General features: G+C 44.0%; 2 protein-coding genes across 5 annotated transcripts in view; one reads left to right on the forward strand and one right to left on the reverse strand.

Moving 5' to 3' along the window:
- Positions 1-489, forward strand: part of LOC119314892 (polyubiquitin-like) — a 2,771-nt gene extending 2,282 nt beyond the window's left edge. Inside the window, exon 3 of one of the 2 annotated variants that reach the window (XM_037589578.1) lies at positions 1-489. This exon is cut by the window's left edge and continues 24 nt beyond it. In XM_037589578.1, the coding sequence (XP_037445475.1) occupies positions 1-288 (288 nt within the window). In that variant the 3' untranslated portion in view covers positions 289-489. The other variant, XM_037589577.1, reaches the window with a different exon arrangement.
- Positions 490-18,989: 18,500 nt separating this feature from the next.
- Positions 18,990-20,864, reverse strand: part of LOC119314895 (protein SENSITIVE TO UV 2-like) — a 14,880-nt gene continuing 13,005 nt past the window's right edge. Inside the window, exons 11-12 of one of the 3 annotated variants that reach the window (XM_037589580.1) lie at positions 20,363-20,559; positions 18,990-19,658 (exon numbers count right to left, since the gene is read on the reverse strand). In XM_037589580.1, coding sequence (XP_037445477.1) covers positions 19,346-19,658; positions 20,363-20,559 — 510 coding nt within the window. In that variant the 3' untranslated portion in view covers positions 18,990-19,345. The remainder of the gene's footprint in view (positions 19,659-20,362; positions 20,560-20,864) is intronic. The other 2 variants (XM_037589581.1, XM_037589582.1) reach the window with 2 other exon arrangements.

Raw genomic sequence — 20,864 nt, forward strand, 5'->3', positions numbered from 1 at the left:
TACAACATCCAGAAGGAGTCCACCCTCCACCTGGTGCTCCGCCTTCGTGGTGGTATGCAGATCTTCGTCAAGACCCTGACGGGCAAGACCATCACGCTGGAGGTGGAGTCCTCGGACACCATCGACAACGTCAAGGCCAAGATCCAGGACAAGGAGGGCATCCCTCCGGACCAGCAGCGCCTCATCTTTGCCGGCAAGCAGCTTGAGGATGGCCGCACTCTGGCAGACTACAACATCCAGAAGGAGTCTACCCTCCACCTGGTTCTCCGCCTGCGTGGTGGCCAGTAAGTGACTGGTCATGGCGTTGCTTCTGTCTCCAGGGTTCACAGGTCTTGTGTCGCCGTTGTTCTCCAATGGGTGCCCTTGTCTGGTCGTGTCGTTGTTTCCATCACTGATCTGTTCGGTTGTCTAAAAACTTCCCATGGCTTTGGTTATATGATTAATAAGTGAGCCCTTAATATCGTGCGTAATTTGTGTCGTTCTTGCCCATACCTTGTTTTGTCTGCAGATTCTTGCATTGAATTATGCCTTTGTTTCGCCTTTCGCCTGCATATATTGAAAATGGTGCCTTTGCAGCCTTCAGCAACAAGAATCATTGTGGTGCTATCTCAATTTCTAAGTTCAGTTTACTTGATCATGCAGTTTTGAACTCGCATTAGCTGTAGCATTGAAGAACGATGTACTCCCTCCGTCCCATAATATAAGAACGTTTTTGATATTACACTAGTGTCAAAAACGTTCTTATGTTATGGGACGGAGAGAGTACCAATTTAAAATCACCTCCAGCGTTTTTGTGCTAATTAGAATTAGCACGTGCTAACTTTACAGTTGCCCCTTTCAGGATGGAGTTATCATTGTAATACTATGAATTATCACATGCTATCTCATCTGAGTTCATTTTAAATAAGCATGGAACAGCAAAATTTGAAATTGACTTGAATAACTATTGTAGCCTTCAAGACCATTAGTAAAAGTTTGATTATAGTGTTATGATTTGTCACACAAAATTTGAGGATGACCTCTAGCAAAATGATCAAATATTGTAGAAGCAGGGCAAGCACTTTTTTCTCCTACATATATATTCTAATAATGAAAGAGTAATGTTTCATTAGGGTAAAATCTTTAGTTTTACCCGACATCAAATGGTCAAAAGCTATATAACTAAAATATATAATTTAATCAAAATTTAGAAGTTGATGAACATAAGAGTATAAAATGTGTATTCTCTTACTTCATACAAGAAACTCAATCATGAAATATAACAGATGATCTTTTTTGCATGTGGAAAGACACAATAAAGAAACACAATAGAAAATATATACGAGGTAAAAATCACTAAGTTTGGCAGGTTAATTCTTAAGAAAGTTTTTGTAGATATGCTATAGAAAATTCTTTATTCTAGCATGTGATAGATCAGTTAAACATATACATTGGTGTAGTCAAATTTTAGAATCGACATATTTATAATTACATATTCCCTCTTTAAAATAAGTGTCTTAATTTTGTACTATAGGGAAACGTTTGGCATCGGCAAACCGGCCGAACGCTCGGCCGGTGCCCCTCGCTCGCTCGCTCTTTTTCACGTACACTAGATGGGCCCCAGGCGAAATGTTTTTTTTTTCTTATGTGGTCTTCTTCCTCTCGCGAGCGCCTCCCCCTGGAAGCATGTCCCCTCCCCCTCCTCCCGAGCTGTGACTGGGCCATCACGATTTCCATGGCCGGCGGCTAGGCTCCCCTTACCGGCTGCCAGCCTGCCGCCATGGCTAGATCCATCCCCTACCTCAAGCTTTCACGCGGGCGCATCCACTCCCTCCCTCCCTCCCCCCCGGATTGCGACTGGGCGACCATGACCTCCATCACCGGCGGCTAGGCGCTCCCTCGCCGGTCACCATGGCTGCCCGCCGCCATGGCTAGATGCACCCCGCGTATACTAATGTTGCAACCGTCACCTAGAACAGCTTCAACAGCTGTTGAAAAAAGCTTCAACCATAGACAGAAAAGCTAATGGAACTGCACAACAAGGGGAAAGCTGCAACCGCAGTTGAATTTTGTTACTACTGGCGAAGTTTTTTGCTATATCCATTAGGCGAAGCTGCGACCTCGCGACGATGACAACAACGATTTTTGTTGCAACCGTAGTAGAATTTTTCTACTACCGCTGAAGTTTTTTGCTACATCCATGTAAGGCGGAGTTGCGACCTCGCAAAAGACGGCGACGGCGTTTGATTTTTGCTGCAACCATAGTAGAATTTTGCTTCTACCGGTGAAGTTTTTTGCTACATCCATGTAAGGCGACCGACGACCGGGGTGACCACGGGAGATGCTGCAACCGGGGACGACGGGGTGCTACCACGGGGATCTCCATGTGCTACAACCCCGCGGCGGCCGGGGTGCGCTTCGGCGACGACCGAGGTGACTGCGGACTGCAACCACAACTTCTCTGTCGCCCATAGCCGTTTGAAGCTTTTTCCATATACGGTTGAAGCTTTTTATGTCAATGTTGACAACTTTTCTCTGGTTTGCAGTGTCTGGTTGGAGCTTTTTTTCCAATGTTTGAAGCTGTTTTCTTACATGGTTGAAACTTTTTTCATCCACGATCGAAACTTTTTTGTAAACGATTTGAAACTTTTTTCGTTCTTGAGCAGCGCTTGATTGAAGCTCTCTCTATCATTTGGTTGAAACTTTTTCAATCTAAGATTGAAGCATTTTGCGAGAGCGGTTGCATCTCCTCCTGATTCGCAGTGCCGGTTGAAGCTTTTCCATCCAGGGGTTAGAAGCTTTTTTCTAGCGTATGCAACACAGGGGGTTTGCGACGGTTTTTTAATGGTCTTGATTGACTGGGTGGCCGTCGTCGTCAGCTGCAACGAGCATCAACGGCGAGGGGCGGCGGCGGAGCTACACCCGTCGCCGTGGAGAGTTGCAACGGCTACGTCGAGAGCTTCAACGACATGCCAATCTGGGAAAAGCTTCAACATCGACGAAGACAGCCGACGGGGTGGGGACTGACGACTAGGATGGCCAGCCGGCGAGGATGGGGACTAGCGAACGAGGACGAACGGCGAGGGTGGGAGGACCAGAGGGGACTGGAGGCGCCGCGACGAGGACACTGAGCAGGAGCTGCAGATCTAACCTGAGGTAGAAGAAGCCCACAGGACGAATCGTTTTTTTGCTACATCCAGTGGCCACGCGGGCTCGCATCCAAGGGCTGGGGCAGGACCGGCCCAAACTTTCGGCCGGTGCGTCGGCGCCTAGCATCGCCCTTTTAAAATATCGTTTCAAAAAAATAGTTATCGGTGGTACAATATCAACAATGTGTACATTGGTATAGTCAAATTTTAGGATGTGTCAATTTAGCAAAGAAATTTCTAGACATCAAAATTTCAAAGTGACTTGAATAACTATTGTAGACCATTAGTCTTATTTGAGGATGACCTCTAGCAAAGTGAACAAATATTGTAGAAGCAGGGACACACACTTTTTCTCCTACATATATAGAAAGAGTGAGCAAATAATGTTTCATTATGGTAAAATTCTTTAGTTTTAACCAACATCAAATGGTCAAAAGCTATTCACATATATTTGGTCAAACATGTAACTAAAATACATAATTTAATCGAAATTTTAAAGTTGATGAACACACAAGAAACTCAATCGTGAAATATAACGGATGATCTTTTTTTGCATGTGGAAAGAAGACATATGACAATAAAGAAACACGATATACGCGGTAAAAATCACTAAGTTTGGCAGGTTAATTCTTCAGAAAATCTTCGGAAATATGCTATAGAAAGTTCTTTATTCTAGCATGTGATAGATCAGTTAAACATGTACATTGACGCGGTCAAATTTTAGAACCGACATATATATAGTTACATATTAAATACCATTTCGAAAAAGTAGTTACATAAATAGTGAATTACTTGGTGATACAATATCAGTGATGTGTACATTTGTATAGTCGAAATTTAGGATGTGTCAATTTAGCATATGCATATTTGTAATTCAAAGAAATTTCTAGATTCATACTGCTAAATACATTTTCAATAAACAAATTCAAATTCACAAAAAATAGCACACTAGGACTGAACATGCTAAATTAGCGTTTGGGGATCCGCTGGCTATTCAAAAATTTATGTAATACGGAGTTGTTATAAAAAAGCATGATTATGAAATTTGCATACACTTGCTACATACTATAAGAAGTAAGAAACTCAATTGTAAAATATAACACACATTAAAAAGTAGTTCCGCATTGTTCAACCCGGACACATCCTCTATGCACAACATGGTAAGGTCTTGAGCCACCATGCCCCGCAGAAGTAGCGTTGCGGTGTAAGAGGAGCTCTACGACCAGACGTACAATGATGATTATACCTCATACAGGAGCAACACACAAGGCTTTTTTTTTCTTCTATTGCAACACTTTCCATGACATTGGGGGCCGGACTCCGTGCTTTTCCGATAGGATCAACCAAATCATGAAATGCGAGGGAAAAGACACCACATCACTTAGGGACCTTATTGATCCTAAGTCCAATTTGGAGGAGGAAGATATCGTACTCGCAAGAGCCTTGCTTCCGTGGTATCCGTCTGAGTCTCATTTTTTCTCTATTTACCGTCGACTTGAGAGTTCAGCTGTGGATACGTTTCTTCTGGCCGATATAAGTATAAGACTGTTTGCCTGAGAGAAGGGCAGTCTTTCTTGGGAAACATGGCCCAATTTCTTTTTTTTTCTCTTTTCACATAGGCAACAATTGGGAATAAAACAGACCATGAACATGAGTTTGAAATGTAAAATAATGAATTGAAAGGGCAGTCTTTAATTAAAAAGTGCATAAGCAAGCAAAGAATGAAAGGCGTGCTAACTACACTACTAGAGTCAAGAAAAAAAACTACACTACAAACCAAACTACACTACTATAGAATATATTATTATTTTTATTCGTAAGCTCATGAAGAAACTTATTTCACTCTAGAAATGAGCATAAATAGTTGACAACATAGTTGATTTTTTTCCTATAATAGAATAGATGTGAGTTCACACTAAAGAGAGAAGAAGTCCTATGATTTTTTAGCGCTGCTATCAATCATTTCGATAAAGGGATCAAAAGATTATGGTCTGCAATAGAGATTTGACAGAGTCCCTCGTGTGAGTACATGCTGAAAAGCAATGAGTGAAAGTGTGTTCATATTTCTTTCTGTTAATGAATATTTTTCTTTCAGTCACGGGCGGAGGCAGGATTTAAATATGCTAGCGACGAAGAAACAGTTAACCACGCAAGTGATAAAAATATTAAGGCAGTCCAACAAACATTGGGTGCCGGTGTGAATCAAAATAATTATCACTATTTATAATAAACTTTAATACTTCTTTATTATTATTTATTATTTTCAGATGGCAACCGTAGCTAATTATTATAGTGGATTTAAATTATATTTTGTAATAAAAGTTATGTTTTCCACGCAATATGTATTACATATTTATATGAATTCCGTTTAAATTTGATTAAGAAACAAGACAGTTTTTCATATCTTTTGGATTAATTTGTGAATTGTATGTATGTATGTATGTATATATGTATGTAGTGTGTGTGTGTGGTTAACTATCTTAATAAATACTCCATTTATTTCTAAATATAAGTCCTTTTAGAGATTTTAATATGTATCACATATGGATGTATATAGACATATTTTAGAGTGTAGATTCATTCATTTTGCTCCGTATGTAGTTTATATTGGAGTCTCTAAAAAATTATATTTAGGAACAAAGGGAGCGCATCTAAAGTGTGTGGTATACAAATATATCTTGATAGCAATTTTGCATGATCAGACACATCCTGAAAAATCTGGAGTACACCACATGTTACTAGGAGCTTGGTACCCACTAATTAGCACACAATTTTATGCATTTTTCTGGTCAAATAAGTGTAATATATTACAATGGGTTCAATAATATACACAATTAGTACTCCCTCTGTCTATTTTTACTGCACATAGTAGGTTTGTCTTAAGTCAAACTTCGTAACATCTGACCAAATTTATAATAAAATTTATCAACATCAACAAATACCAAATAAATACAAAAATATATTTCATGACAGATCTAATTATATTGATTTATTATTGTAAATGTTGGTATATTGTTTCTATAAATTGGGTCAAAATTCAGAAAGATTGACTTAGGACAGAACTAATATGTGAAGTAAAGAAAGGGAGGGAGTATGTGTGTATGTGCCTCCGCCATCGGCCCAAAGTAATTGTCCTATTTGTTGGCCCTATAGGTCAACTCTAGCGTCAAGGCAACCAAAACGGTATCGATAGCGAGAAGTAGCAGTGTGCGAAGGATCAGGCGCACGAAACCACTTGCTCATGTGGTGGTAGCTTTGGAATACCATCTTGATAGACAAGAGCATAGGAAGCGCCCACCAAATAGGCAACCATGTAGCCAGGCTGAAACCACGCCCGACCAACAACATTGGTACAGTGCGAAACAGTGCCAAGCAGTGATTCTATAGCTACAATCAACGAAGTATCAGCCGGCCACGCCCCGTGCCATGGCCCTGGTAGCCTGGGGCCTGGCTACGCCCCTGGAGGTAGGGGTGTCGTTGGGTGGCCACATGCTGAAACAACAGAGCCTCATTGCAGCAAACGTGGTCACATGGGATTGGGTGTGTAGCTGAGCCATGTTGCCTATGAGAAAGACGACCACGAGGAGCAACATGACGATCTTGGGGCCATGATGAAACACCCACGATGCGGCTATATCTCTCACGTGTCGGAGCATGACTTAGAGGCATAACTGCATAGTAGGCATGTCGCAAGAGGGGTAATCTTTACACATCCCATGTACTGAGTAAGAAAGGGATAAAGAGTTGGCTTACAATTGCCACTTCACACAATACATAAATATAGCATTACATCATCCAAAATACAATCAAGGTCCGACTACGGAACCAAATAAAGAAAGACAAACCCTAATGCAATAGATCCCCGATCGCCCTGACTGGGCTCCACTACTGATCACCTGGAAACAAAACAAGACTACAATCAAGATCTTCATCGAGCTCCTCCTTGAGCTCGGTTGCATCACCTGCACGGTTATCATCAACACTTGCAACTTTTTGAAGTAATCTGTGAGTCACGGGGACTCAGCAATCTCACACCCGCGAGATCAAGACTATTTAAGCTTATGGGTAGGAAAAGGTAGTGAGGTGGAGCTGCAGCAAGCACTAGCATTTATGGTGGCTAACTTACGCAAATGAGAGCGAGAAGAGAAGCAAGGCACGTAGAAGCTATAAGATCAAGAAGTGATCCTGAAACTACTTACGCTCAAGCGTAACACAAGAACCGTGTTCACTTCCCGGACTCCGCCGGAAAGAGACCATCACGGCTACACACGCGGTTGATGCATTTTAATTAAGTTAAGTTTCAAGTTCTCTACAACCGGATATTAACAAATTCCCATCTGCCCATAACCGCGGGCACGGCTTTCGAAAGTTCAAAACCCTGCAGGGGTGTCCCAACTTAGCCCATCACAAGCTCTCACGGTTAACGAAGGATATTCCTTCTCCCAGGAAGACCCGATCAGACTCGGAATCCCGGTTACAAGACATTTTGACAATGGTAAAACAAGACCAGCAAAGCCGCCCGAATGTGCCGACAAATCCCGATAGGAGCTGCACATATCTTGTTCTCAGGGCACACCGGATTGTCCAAGATTCCGGTAGGCCAACCCAGAGTTGCCCCTGGTGGTCACCGTCTGCTGACAGGTTGGACCAACACCCAGAGGAGCACTGACCCGGGTGGTTTAAAATAAAGATGACCCTTGAGTCTGCAGAACCCAAGGGAAAAAGGCTTAGGTGGCAAATGGTAAAACCAAGGTTGGGCCTTGCTGGATGAGTTTTATTCAAGGCGAACTATCAAGGGGTTCCAATTATAACCCAACCGCGTAAGGAACGCAAAAATCAAGGAACATAACACCAGCATGACGGAAACCAGGGCGGCAAGAGTGGAACAGAACACCAGGCATAAGGCCGAGCCTTCCATCCTTTACCAAGTATATAGATGCATTAAAGTAAACAAGAGATAATAATGATATCCCAACAATAACCATGTTCCAACATGGAACAAACTTCATCTTCACCTGCAACTAGCAACGCTATAAGAGGGGCTGAGCAAAGCGGTAACATAGCCAAACAACGGTTTGCTAGGAAAGGTGGGTTAGAGGCTTGACATGGCAATATGGGAGGCATGATATAGCAAGTGGTAGGTATCGCGACATAGCAATAGAGTGAGCAACCAGCAAGCAAAGATAGTAGTGATTTCGAGGGTATGGTCATCTTGCCTGCAAAGTTCTCCGAGTTGACGTAAGCTTGATCCTCGTAAGCGTACTCAATGGGTTCCTCGATCACGAACTCGTCTCCCGGCTCTACCCAAGGCAAGAACACAAGCAAAGGAAACCACAATCAACCACGGTGCAATGCGCAAGCAACATGATGCAAAACATGGCATGATATGCGGGATGTGATATGCAATGCATATGCGAGCTCCGGAAGGAAAATATTGATCAAGGCATCAACTTGGCAAACCAAGGGTGCCGCCGTAAAGATGAGTTGATTTCGGTCGAAATCGATATAAAGATCACCGGAACCGGATACACGGTTTGCAAATGGCAAGCAAAACAATAATGGCACAATACTGCGATTAACAGCACAATGCCATCTAGAATGCAACAAGAAATTAAGCTACTGCACTCTAACATAGCAACAAAACACATGGCAGTGATCTACTCAAAATGCTTGACAAAAGATGAACACTGAGCTACAGCTAAATCATACAAGAGAAGGTTCAAACAAGCATGGCAAAAGGGCAAAAGATATCAGCATCACAGACTTAGTGAAAATACTAACATGTCAGGAATTAACATCAGGAAGCAATGTTTAGAGCAAGATATCGACATGCTAAAGGAACATATCACAGCAATATAAGGCATGTCATGAATCTACTCAAAGCATATAACAAAAGTCCCTTACTGACCATAAGCCAAAAGGGATCATAAGATATGATGACACCCATGTAAACATAGCAAGTTTTGTTAACAGATTCAGACTTAGCAGAAAACTGGACATGACATAAACAGAATTATGAAGGCATGTTTGCGAGCTCGATGCACTCAACACAAGACAATGGATGACAAACTAAGCATACTACCAGCAAGAAGACATGATAAAGAAGCCAACCAAAACAAGAGCAATCTCATAGCATACATGGATCAACTACAACAACCTTGGCAAAATTGATTAACACGTAAACAATCTGCCAAGAACATTTTATAGTAAAAGTAGAGCAAGATTGAGTCATGCTAGGGCACTCCATAAATGCAAACAGGGACAAGGATGGATAGAGCACAACCATATGTACAAATCATCCTTACTGAACATACTCAAGAGAAGCATGGATCACTCTGTAGCAACATGAATACATGGCATAAAAATAACAGCAGGGAAATGACTTAGTGAAATTCTAAGTCCCTGAAATCAGCAACATCACGAGAGCTACTTTGCATGCTTGTTCTAGTCACCACATTGATCACAAAAATACATCGCATACACCCCTGTAACGATGGCATGGCATAGCCCAAAACACATGTAGAGCTCATACCCATATACAACACACAATAATTAAGGCAAAAATGACAAATGCTCATAAACCGATAAGAATCAGCACCTAACATTATGAAGCACTCTTGCATCAACCATTTGGGCATCAAGATGGACTCAAACAAGCATGGCACAATGGAACAAAATGAAGAGCACATCCTGATGAACAATTTGATATAACATGCGCATGAAATGGAGCTACTATGATGAAGTTATGATGCAATGAGTATGGCCCGAAAACACCACAAATCTGGGGACTTGGAGAAAATCAACCTCCGGAAAAGTCAACTCGGGACGGAGACGTGCGGGACGAGGAGATCCAGGACGTGGGCGCGATGTTTGGTTCGGTGGCCTGGTAGATCTGGTCCACCTCTAGATCCAGCTACGGAGGATGACACCGGTGAGGTCGACACGGACTCCGGCGATGGCCGGCGACGAGGAGGAGGCGGTGGGGCCGAGCAGGCGCGGTGGAGGAGGAGGCGGCGAGCGGGCAACGAGGAAACCGAGCGGTGGCGGGGCAGCGCGCGGTGGCGGGCGGCTGCGCCGGCGAGGCATGCAAGGCGGCGGTGGTCGGCGGTGAGCATGGTGGCCGAAGCAAGCGAGGCGGTGGCGGGCGAGGATGGCGGCGGCGATGCGTGGGCCGGGCGGGCCTACCTTGGGCCCGAGCGAGCCGGCGGCGACTGGCGGTGGGGAGGACAAGTGGCGGCCTGCGATTCACTGAGGGGTGGTGCGGACATGTCCGGCACGGCGTGGACGCGTCTGGACGCGCCGAGGAGGAGGAGGTTAGGGTTCATCCGCGAAATTTTTGAGGAAGAGGACATATGTATAGGTAGAGGGAGCTAGGAGAATACAAATGAGGAGTGGTTTTCGGCCACGCGATCGTGATCGAACGACCGAGAGGATGGAGGGGGTTTGGATGGGTTATTGGACCGTTTTGGAGGGGTGTTGGGCTGCAACACACACGAGGTCTTTACGGTTCCCCGGTTAACCGTTGGAGTATCAAACGGACTTCAAATGGCACGAAACTTGACAGGCGGTCTACCGGTGGTGTACCAAGGCTGCTTGGCAAATCTCGGTCCATTCCGAGAAAGTTTAACACCCGCTCATGAAAGGAGACAAAAGAGGGCGCCAGAGGACGTAGGAGTGTCGGATTGCAAAACGGACAACGAGGAAAAAATGCTCGGATGCATGAGACGAACACGTATGCAAATGCGATGCACATGATGACATGATATGAAAAGCAAGACACACAAACAAAAGACAAGGCAACAACAGCGAATAACTGGAAGACACCTGGCGCAACGGTCTCGGGGCGTCACAACACTCCACCACTACAAGAGGATCTCGTCCCGAGATCTAGGATGGCACCGGAGGGAAAACGGAAGAGGAAGATGAGAGGTAATACTAAGTTGCTTTTTTGACAAACGAGTGAAACCAAAAAACCTTGAAAAGTTGAACAACTTGAAAGGAATAATACCACGGAGGTGATCGAAGTTGAAAAACACTCTGTTAGGAACGAGGAACAAGGAAGAACAAATTCGGGCAGCACTCCGGTTGGAAATGGAAGGTAAAGAATATGAGCTTTGCAATATGAAAGCACTTGGATGAGACTCCGGTTAGAAAAGGAATGATAGCCACAACACTCCGGTTAAAACAAGATAGCGAAGGAATAAGAATGATATAATTTGGGCATCACTCCGACTGTAAATGGAAGGAATTGAACATGATCTTGACAAACAAGATGATGGGTTGAAGAGAGCAACATCACAATGCCTCCGGAACAAAAGAATAGAAGTTGGATCGTTGGAAAGGAAAGAGTTGAGAAGAAAATGACATCTTCTACCACAATAGAATTTGAGAAGCATCCTTAGAAATAAGTATTGAACGGAGTTGTTGGAAAATGAACAACGAAAACAATAAGCTGCTTGTGGGCTTATGAAAACATCTCAAAACTTAAGGTGAAATTCTGCCACTAACGAAAACAAAATTGGATTGATAAGAACAAGGAGACGAGAAACTTATTTCACCGGGAGGATAAATGAAGAACTTGGGTCATTTATAAGCACCATAAATAGCAACAATCCTTAGGGAAAGCTTTAGGTGAAATATAGCCCAAGATAACTCCAATGAAGAGAAGGATGGGTTGCAAGGATCTCATAACCGAATTGAAAATGATGGGTTTAAAATATGTCATTCCGGACAACTTATCGCCCATGAAGCATGAAGGGAAACTGTCAATGATGACATAACACCATCTCAACAGATAAGATAGAACGAATTGCCTTTCAGAATGCAAGATGAAGAATGCTTGCAATATAGCTTGATGGATCATAGCTTCGAGATATATCTTGAAGAACAATTGAAGAGTGAAAAGAATCCTTGACGAACCACCATGTAGAGCCTCCGTGAAGAACTCTGGTAATAAGGAATGATCAAAAAGAAGTGAAGGAAGAAAGAGTAAGATTGAGGCCTCGCAATGATTGAATGAAGCTTTGCGACGAGATAAAGTGGAAACTTGGAACTCCGGACGAAAAGATAAAGCATCTCGAACCGAGAATGTGATATGATGAACCACTCTGGGAAGAAGGAATTGAATTTACTTGATGAAACAAGAATAAGAATTACATTATGCTTATCCATCATCAATTTAATTGATGACAAGCAATGGATTGCATACAACTTATTCTCTTAGAAAGGATTAAGATAGATATGGCGCAAACTTGAGAAAGTCTTCAATGAACCACCGGTGGGATTTGGGAAGAACAAATGAATTAGTGTGATAACATAGAAGGAGGAATCTTGAACAAACCGCCGTAAGACATGAAAATGAACGAAGAAAAGAAAGGAAAGACCGGGAAGAATTAGCACATGAACGAAGATGCTTGATTAGAGAATATTTGGATGATGCACCGGTATGATTTGGAGAACGAGAGCTGAAAGCTGGAATGAATAGACCCGAAATGATGGCCTACGGAGAATCAAACTGAAAAGACTCTTGAATTACTCCGGATGGGTGAAAAGAATTCTCATAATCAAAACAATTATGAGAGGATGGTGTCAAGCTTGAACCACGAGTCTTGAGAGAATGGGTAAGATTTGGAGGAAAAACTCTTCTTTGGTCTTCAAATGTTGAGAATGACGATAAGAAACACCACCATGAGTTGTTGAGACACTCCGGGATGAAAATTAGAAAGGTTGAACCAACGATGAAAGAATTTGAAAGATCTTGGTGAAAGACATTTGACTGATGATAATTCATTCTTACGTCAACTTTGAAAAGAATTTGAGAAGCTCCGGGTAAGAAGAGTCAGGTAAGATCCTGGGAAAATACCTGTGGGTTAGGGCCCACTCAGAAGAAACAACATCGAACGATTTACTTGAGAAGGAGATTGCACAGGTTGATTTAAATGGATTGAACAAGATATCCCCCTCGAAATAACTTGAACGGATTGAGAATGGAAAACATGAATCTTCTGGGATATCTTCAGGACTCCAGATAACATGAATAGCAAGAGGTGGATGATTAAGAGGTGCACCGGCATGAGAAAGCATTTGAAACGAGGAAAAGGGATATGATCAACACCAAAAGCTTGATTTGAATCCACCGGAGAAGATAAAAGAAACGAAGAATGATGAACTTGAAGCTCCGTTAGTATCTTCCTGAGAATCACCGGGTAAGAACATTGGCGGAAAAGAATGAAGAGACTTCCCATCAATAAAAGGGATACTTGATTCAGAAATCTGAGTCCTTGAAGAAAAAGGGGTGGGTGGGCGGGAAAACAAAGGCAACTTGGGACGGATGAAACAAATAACGTTGAGAAGACTTTGATTTGATCTTGCGGATGTTGAAAATGATCGGATCTACTTGAAGAGAAACACGCCGGTTGAAAAAGAATTAACATGACAACCTCGATGATCAAGAAGGATTGGTATCCACATAGAGGTATGAGAACACCACTTAGAAAAGGTATAGAATCAACACTTGACATTGAAGCAACTCGAATACCACAAACTCAAAACAAAAACAAAGGATTGGCTTAGGAAATAAGCCGGAACAAACATATGATAGAGATTTCGTCCGAAGTTTTCGTGGTGGGGCCCACACGGGCTCGATCGTACAATACCATCATGTACAAGGCAGTGCACATGACATACGAAGCGTCCCCAAGTCAGCATAGCCAAGGACTCTTTAAGACACAATGAGACCACTGTAAAACTAACCCTGGATAGGCGGACCACTAGACGTCGAACCCCAATCTCATATCATGCATCTGTCGGAAAGATATCCTAAGGGCTACTTGAATTCCCACTTATAAACTCCCGAAACTTTCTGGTTGTGCAATCAGGTGTTGGGGATACAGGGGAAGCATAATATCTCACCCAAAACTAGCAAATCCTACATCCAGCTGTATCCATCCTTCAACACATAACCAAGAAACCTTCGGAAATCGTTTACCTCAACCTTCGAAAAGCATCCGTTATACGAGTTATGGCAATACACCCGAACTCTGAACATTCCCACTTATGATGGCACCCATGTAAACATAGCAAGTTTTGTTAACAGATTCAGACTTAGCAAAAAACTGGACATGGCATAAACAGAATTATGAAGGCATATTTGCGAGCTCGATGCACTCAACACAAGGCAATGCATGACAAACTAAGCATACTACCAGCAAGAAGACATGATCAAGAAGCCAACCAAAGCAAGAACAATCTCATAGCATACATGGATCAACTACAACAACCTTGGCAAAATTGATTAACACATAAACAATCTGCCAGGAACATTTTATAGCAAAAGTAGAGTAAGATTGAGTCATGCTAGGGCACTCCATAAATGCAAACAGCGACATGGATGGATAGAGCACAACCATATATCCAGATCATCCTTACTGAAGATACTCAAAAGAAACATGGATCACTCTATAGCAACATGAATACATGGCATAAAAATAACAACAGGGAAATGACTTAGTGAAATTCTAAGCCCCTGAAATCAGCAACATCACAAGAGCTACTTTGCATGCTTGTGCTAGTCACCACATTGATCACAAAAATACATGGCATACACCCCTGTAAAGATGGCATGGCATAGCCCAAAACACATGTAGAGCTCATGCCCATATACAACACACAATAATTAAGGAAAAATGAAAAATGCTCATAAACTGATAAGAATCAGTACCTAACATTATGAAGCACTCTTGCATCAACCATTTGGGCATCAAGATGGACTCAAACAAGCATGGCACAATGGAACAAAATGAAGAACACATCCTGATGAACAATTTGATATAACATGCGCATGAAATGGAGCTACGATGATGAAGTTATGATGCGATGAGCATGACCTGAAAACATCACAGATCTGGGGACTTAGAGAAAATCAACCTCCGAAAAAGTCAATCGGGACGGAGACGTGCGTGACGAGGAAATCCAGGACGTGGGCGCGACGTTTGGTTGGTGGCCTGGTGGATCTGGTCCACCTCCAGATCCAGCGACGAAGGATGACGCCGGCAAGGTCGACGTAGACTCCGGCGATGGCCGGCGATGAGGAGGAGGCGGTGGGGCCGAGCGGGTGCGGTGGAGGAGGAGGCGGCACGCGGGCGACGAGGAAACCGAGCGGTGGCAGGGCGGCGCGCGGTGGCGGGCGGCTGTGCCGGCGAGGCACGCAAGGCGGCGGTGGTCGGCGGCGAGCACGGCGGCCGGAGCAGGCGAGGCGGCGGCGGGCGAGGATGGCGGCGCACACGTGGGCGGGCGGCGGCGATGCGTGGGCCGGGCGGGCCTGCCTCGGCCCGAGCGGGCCGGCGGCGATTGGCAGCGGGGAGGACAAGTGGCGGCCTGCGATTCGCTGAGGGGCGGTGCGGACATGTCCGACGCGGCGCGGATGCAGACGCGTCCGGACACGCGGAGGAGGAGGAGGTTAGGGTTCATCCGCGAAATTTTCGGGGGAGAGAACATATATATAGGTAGAGGAAGCTAAGAGAGTCCAAATAAGGAGCGTTTTTCGGCCACGCGATCGTGATCGAATGACCGAGAGGATGGAGAGGGTTTGGATGGGTTATTGGACCGTTTTGGAGGGGTGCTGGGCTGCAACACACACGAGGCCTTTACGGTTCCCCGGTTAACCGTTAGAGTATCAAACGAACTCCAAATGGCACGAAACTTGACAGGCGGTCTACCGGTAGTGTACCAAGGCCGCTTGGCAAATCTCGGTCCATTTCGAGAAAGTTTAACACCTGCTCACGAAAAGAGACAAAAGAGGGCGCGGGAGGACGTAGGAGTGTCGGATTGCAAAACGGACAACGGGGAAAAATGATCGGATGCATGAGACGAACACGTATGCAAATGCGATGCACATGATGACATAATATGAAAAGCAAGACACGCAAACAAAAGACAAAGCAACAACAGCGAATAACTGAAAGACACCTCGCGCAACGGTCCCGGGGCGTCACACATGATGACTCACACTCCTAAATAAAGAAACCAAGAGTAGAGACAAAAATCTCAAGCTAGGTGGGAGAAGCTCAAAGCTCAAATGTGTGACCGTTTCTACGGTTCTGGCCTCCTGGTGATATAACCGTCGAGAGGGGGCGTGTTTTGTGCATGTGGGGAAAGCAATGGACATATCTATATACATCACACTTTAATTGGGCCTAGGTACGTACTAGAGCTTGCCAGTCGATGCTCAGGATGCCTCAGCTCTTCTCATGATGAGTTTTATTTGGAACAAACTCAGGGCCCAGAAGGACCCATAAACTACATTGACTAGAAAGAAGTGGTGCATAGAGTTTTTCAATAGGACCCTAAACAAAAAGGAAATCACTTATTGGTCCTAACTATTACAAAGAGAACCCCATAAAATTTATGAGAAAGCAATCGAGTCCCTGGCATCTTCTGCCTGAATCTTGAATTCTTGACTCCTCTTCATCGGGGATGACACCACTTTGGGCGGCGAGCCCTCGATGGCGCCAAACCATGAACTCCAGGATGAAGCCACAATGCCTCCCATCTAGCTCTTGGTCAAGAGGAAGAATAAAGACCGCCATTCGGTCAAAGGATATGACAACAACGCCCAACGTCGACCACAATAGCGGGATCCATAGCCCATCCAAGGTATCCATCAATGATGAGTTCGAACCCGAAGTGGATCTCCATCTTACCTATCTTCCTTCTTCGCCGCCATGGCAACCTTACAGGCAGAGGAATTGGAGGACCTCCAGATTAGGGGATCGGACAAGCTTATTCTAGGAGCTTTCGGCGACCCAATCCTCACACAGAATTGGCACAACAATGTAACCAGGACTGCGTCCATTGCCAGTGATCAGCCGCTCCACGAACATGGTGGCGACGTACTCCACCTCATCATAGCGCCGGATGCTACAGGGGCATGACTCAACCTAGACCTAATATATATAATTCCTCTGTGCTCCTCTCCCTTATCTCCTTTGGCTGGCATCGCCGCCTGGGAAAATTGGGGATTGAGCTAGGATCTGCTTCTCTCGCTCGACTCTCAACATAGGAGCTCTTGAAGTTTGTAGCGTTCGTCCCAATTGTTTGTCTTGGAACTTCTCATGGTGCAGTGGGAGACTTGTCTCTATTCTCTTTTGATATAGAGATCATGTTTCTTCATTCCTATCATCATGACCATTGCTTGTTTATTGTTTAAGGATATTAGGTCGCTTGCTACATTGCATTGATAAGTGCCTGTCCAATATTCAATATTCATTGTATATGTATTAAATATTCACTGTATGTACCTGGATCGGGCCCTGGCCTAGGGCATTGGAAGCCTTGTGCAAGCACACTTTTTGCACATGCCTAGAGTCGCTTGCTTCCCTCCTCACCGTAAGCAGGGCTTCTTGCAGTTTGGGTGGTATGATGAACATTAGCGCATGTTGACCTTTACCCTCCCCCTATACCTTAGTGACAACAACTACTTTGTCCACGTGCCCAACGTCGCGGTCGGAACAACCAACCTTAGCTTCCGGTCAACTGGAGCCAGATGATGATGAGGCGTTTCTTCGACACCGGGACGCCATAACTATGCTGCCACATTGCATGTTTGTCGGATTCAAGGGTTATACCTGGTCAGAGCGTCGAGTAAGCAGACCTGCTTCCAGCGTGAGAAGTTCATGAAAGAAGATGACGTCTACATACTGTGAGGATTGTGTTTCCAGACTACACTAGGATCATGTTGGTCTCGAGGGAATTAATGTTTGTCGGAGCTGATTCCGATAGTTCCCTCGGTAGGGTATCCTGGCATGGCGATTGGGTCGGAGGAGGAACATGAGACAGATTTACCCAAGTTCATGCCCTCCTTACGAGGTAAAACTCTACTCCTGCTCGTGTATCTTGCGATTGGGGTGTACAAAGTACAAGTAATACCGAGAGATTCTAATGTGTTCTATCAACTAGCCCGGCCCCGGCTTATATAAGATACCGGGGTCCCTAGGGTTACACAACCTAGTCAACTACTTTGGTGGAGGGGAGTCCTCAATGGCAAGCCTTCTCGAGTCTTCCTTCTACAGGGTCCATGGGCAGGACCGATGGCCCAGGGTGGAACCGACCTAGGGGGCCTTAGACCGGCCTACTTGGGCCGGCAACCGACCAGATGGGGCACCGTTGGACCCTAAAACCATCAATGTTCATCGAGGAACCCAAGGTGCAATTTGGCGTTCAAAATGAAGTGAATATCCTAAAACCACCACTATTGAGGCATGATTAGCCGTTTGCCACTGCAATTCGTTTCGTGGACCTTCGTTTTTTTTATAAAAAAAATTGGCATTCACATTGACCACTTGCAAAGCCCTCTTTGATGACGTTTCTCACTTATGGGAGCTGCCTGTCAGGCTGAGTTGGGAAAAGAAAAAAATATTACACAAGCATGCCTTGAAGAATGAGGAAGAACTAACATGTTTATTCATCGACAAATTTTGGTTTTTCTTATCATTGTGCTCTCGTGTTATGTGGCTGATAGCATCTGTAATTAGCTGATGTATATGTCTGTAGTTCCTCTATCTGAATTTCTTAAGCTTTTAACTATGATAATAACTGAGTCCTAAGCTAAGAAATTTAAGGTTGGAGGTCTTCGGTACCAAATATTAACTCACTCCACTTCCTAAATCTTACCGAATGAAGTGTAGTACCTGGCGAATATGTTTTAGTGGCTGTCGTGTCAACGCTGTTACTGAACGCTCAAGCATAGTTATTCCTCTTTCAAAGCTATAATGATATGATGCAACAGCCGATGAAAGCTACATTGTCTTACAAGGAAGGAAAATCTTTTGTCAAAGTCTTCCTCACGTGATCAAATGTAAAGAAAAAAAATATTGCAAGGGAAATGTAGTTACTTGTTAAATCAGCAGAACTGGCCATTTTGCAAAACATAGCTGCCACTTCGTTTTCAATACAGAAAAGAGATGATTGTTTGCGGTGAGAAGTACAATTTTGCAAATACATTCCCCTTGTTTAGCAGGCTTTCGTTGCCCCCAAAATGGTGAGTTATATCGCACACCCTACCTTCTGTACATCACACCAGCCAAAAGTTATTTACTCACCCCAGCCAACCCAAACAGAAAGACCCTAGTACGGTTAGCGCAAAACAAGAGATCTCTACTAACCTAGAGATATATATACGCCCCAGCTGATTCAAATGTTACAGTGTTGTCCACACCCAGCTATCTTGGAACTCTCGGAGGCTTGCCCGAGGCGCCTGTATCGCAACGCTCAGCTGTCGAATGCTGTTGCTCCTCCAGGAAACCATACACCCGCGAGCGGAACTTCTGGGCCAAATCGGCGAGATCATTCGCCATCTGAGGGTTTAGCTGCCTCAAGGGGTACTTGCTCCTCTGGGGCAGCCGGTTCGCGATGTCGATTGTCAACCCCGCGCACCGCTTGCTCCCCATCAGCACCTCCAGGGTTGGCTTTGAAAACATGGCGTGCGAGGCTAGTCGGTTTAGAAGGATCAGAACTTCTCTCATCAGCAAATACCTGCGTTGAAAAATTATTATTTGCATCAAATGCAAATAGGGAAGCACAGGAAACTCTCATGTTTACGTTGTTCAAGAACACAAAAGCATGTAATCTATGATAAAATTACAGATTATTATCTTGCAACAACTGTTCAGATTTGCCATACAGCCCACACTTTATGTGCTTGAACAGTTGGGCAAAGCAATATACAACTAATCTTCAGGTGGGCTCAAGCTCCCTAACAAAGAAATACAACTATGCATCCAAACTTCAATGAATTATTCCTTATAGTAATGTATCTTAGGACAATAAGTTAGCCTCCTGATCTATTATTTGTGCAACTATTTTACAACATTTTAAAAATACTGAATGAACAAAAAGGTACTCCTTCCGTCCCATAATATAAGATGTTATTACATCCAATATGGCGAATGATATGATGGGAACAAAGGGAGTAGCTTCAAAGTTGATGGTCAACTCAAGAATAACATCTTATATTATGGGACAGAGGGAGTAGCTTCAAAGTTGCCAGTAAATAGCACATACTCCCTCCGTTCCGTATTACTTGTCGTAGGTATGGATGTATCTAGATGTATTTTAGTTCTAGATACATCCATTTCTGCGACGAGTAATTTGGAACGGAGGGAGTACATTCATGCTTAGATCCAACAAACTGAGGGGAAAAAAATGCTCAGTTCAGGATAGAGAAGTTTGAAGAATACCTTTCATTCAATAGCTCATGTACCTCGGTTGAAAAATCAACTTTGCATTCCATCTGTGAAGCAAGGACTTCCATGGTCAACTCAAGAAAACTAGCACCGTGGGCAGTCACTGAACCAAGAAGCACTTCATATCCCAATTTGCCACTAGAAGCTATGTACGCTAATAGATTCACAACTAGCCGACAAAGCTTGAGCTCCTGAAAAACATCAGCTTTCTTTAGTTGATAATAAAATTTGGAAATACAAATGCTACACTATTTAGCTATGATGAACTTCTATTGTTGCAATCAAAGCTTAAAACTTTGGAGGAAATATTATGCTCATGCAGCAATGTTTTTAGCATGGCAGGGGAAAGAACCCATTACTCTCTTTTTAGGGTGCATTTGATTGAGGGGAGCCAGAGATATCCACTTTTTGGGTGCCGCCGACTGTTTGGATATCTGCTGGATGAGGGCAACCACCCTTTGCTTGCACGGGTCCCGTGAGTGCAGGTGAGGGTGTA

This window comes from Triticum dicoccoides, chromosome 6A (genome assembly GCF_002162155.2).
Source record: "Triticum dicoccoides isolate Atlit2015 ecotype Zavitan chromosome 6A, WEW_v2.0, whole genome shotgun sequence".
In the NCBI taxonomy this organism is placed as follows: Eukaryota; Viridiplantae; Streptophyta; class Magnoliopsida; order Poales; family Poaceae; genus Triticum; species Triticum dicoccoides.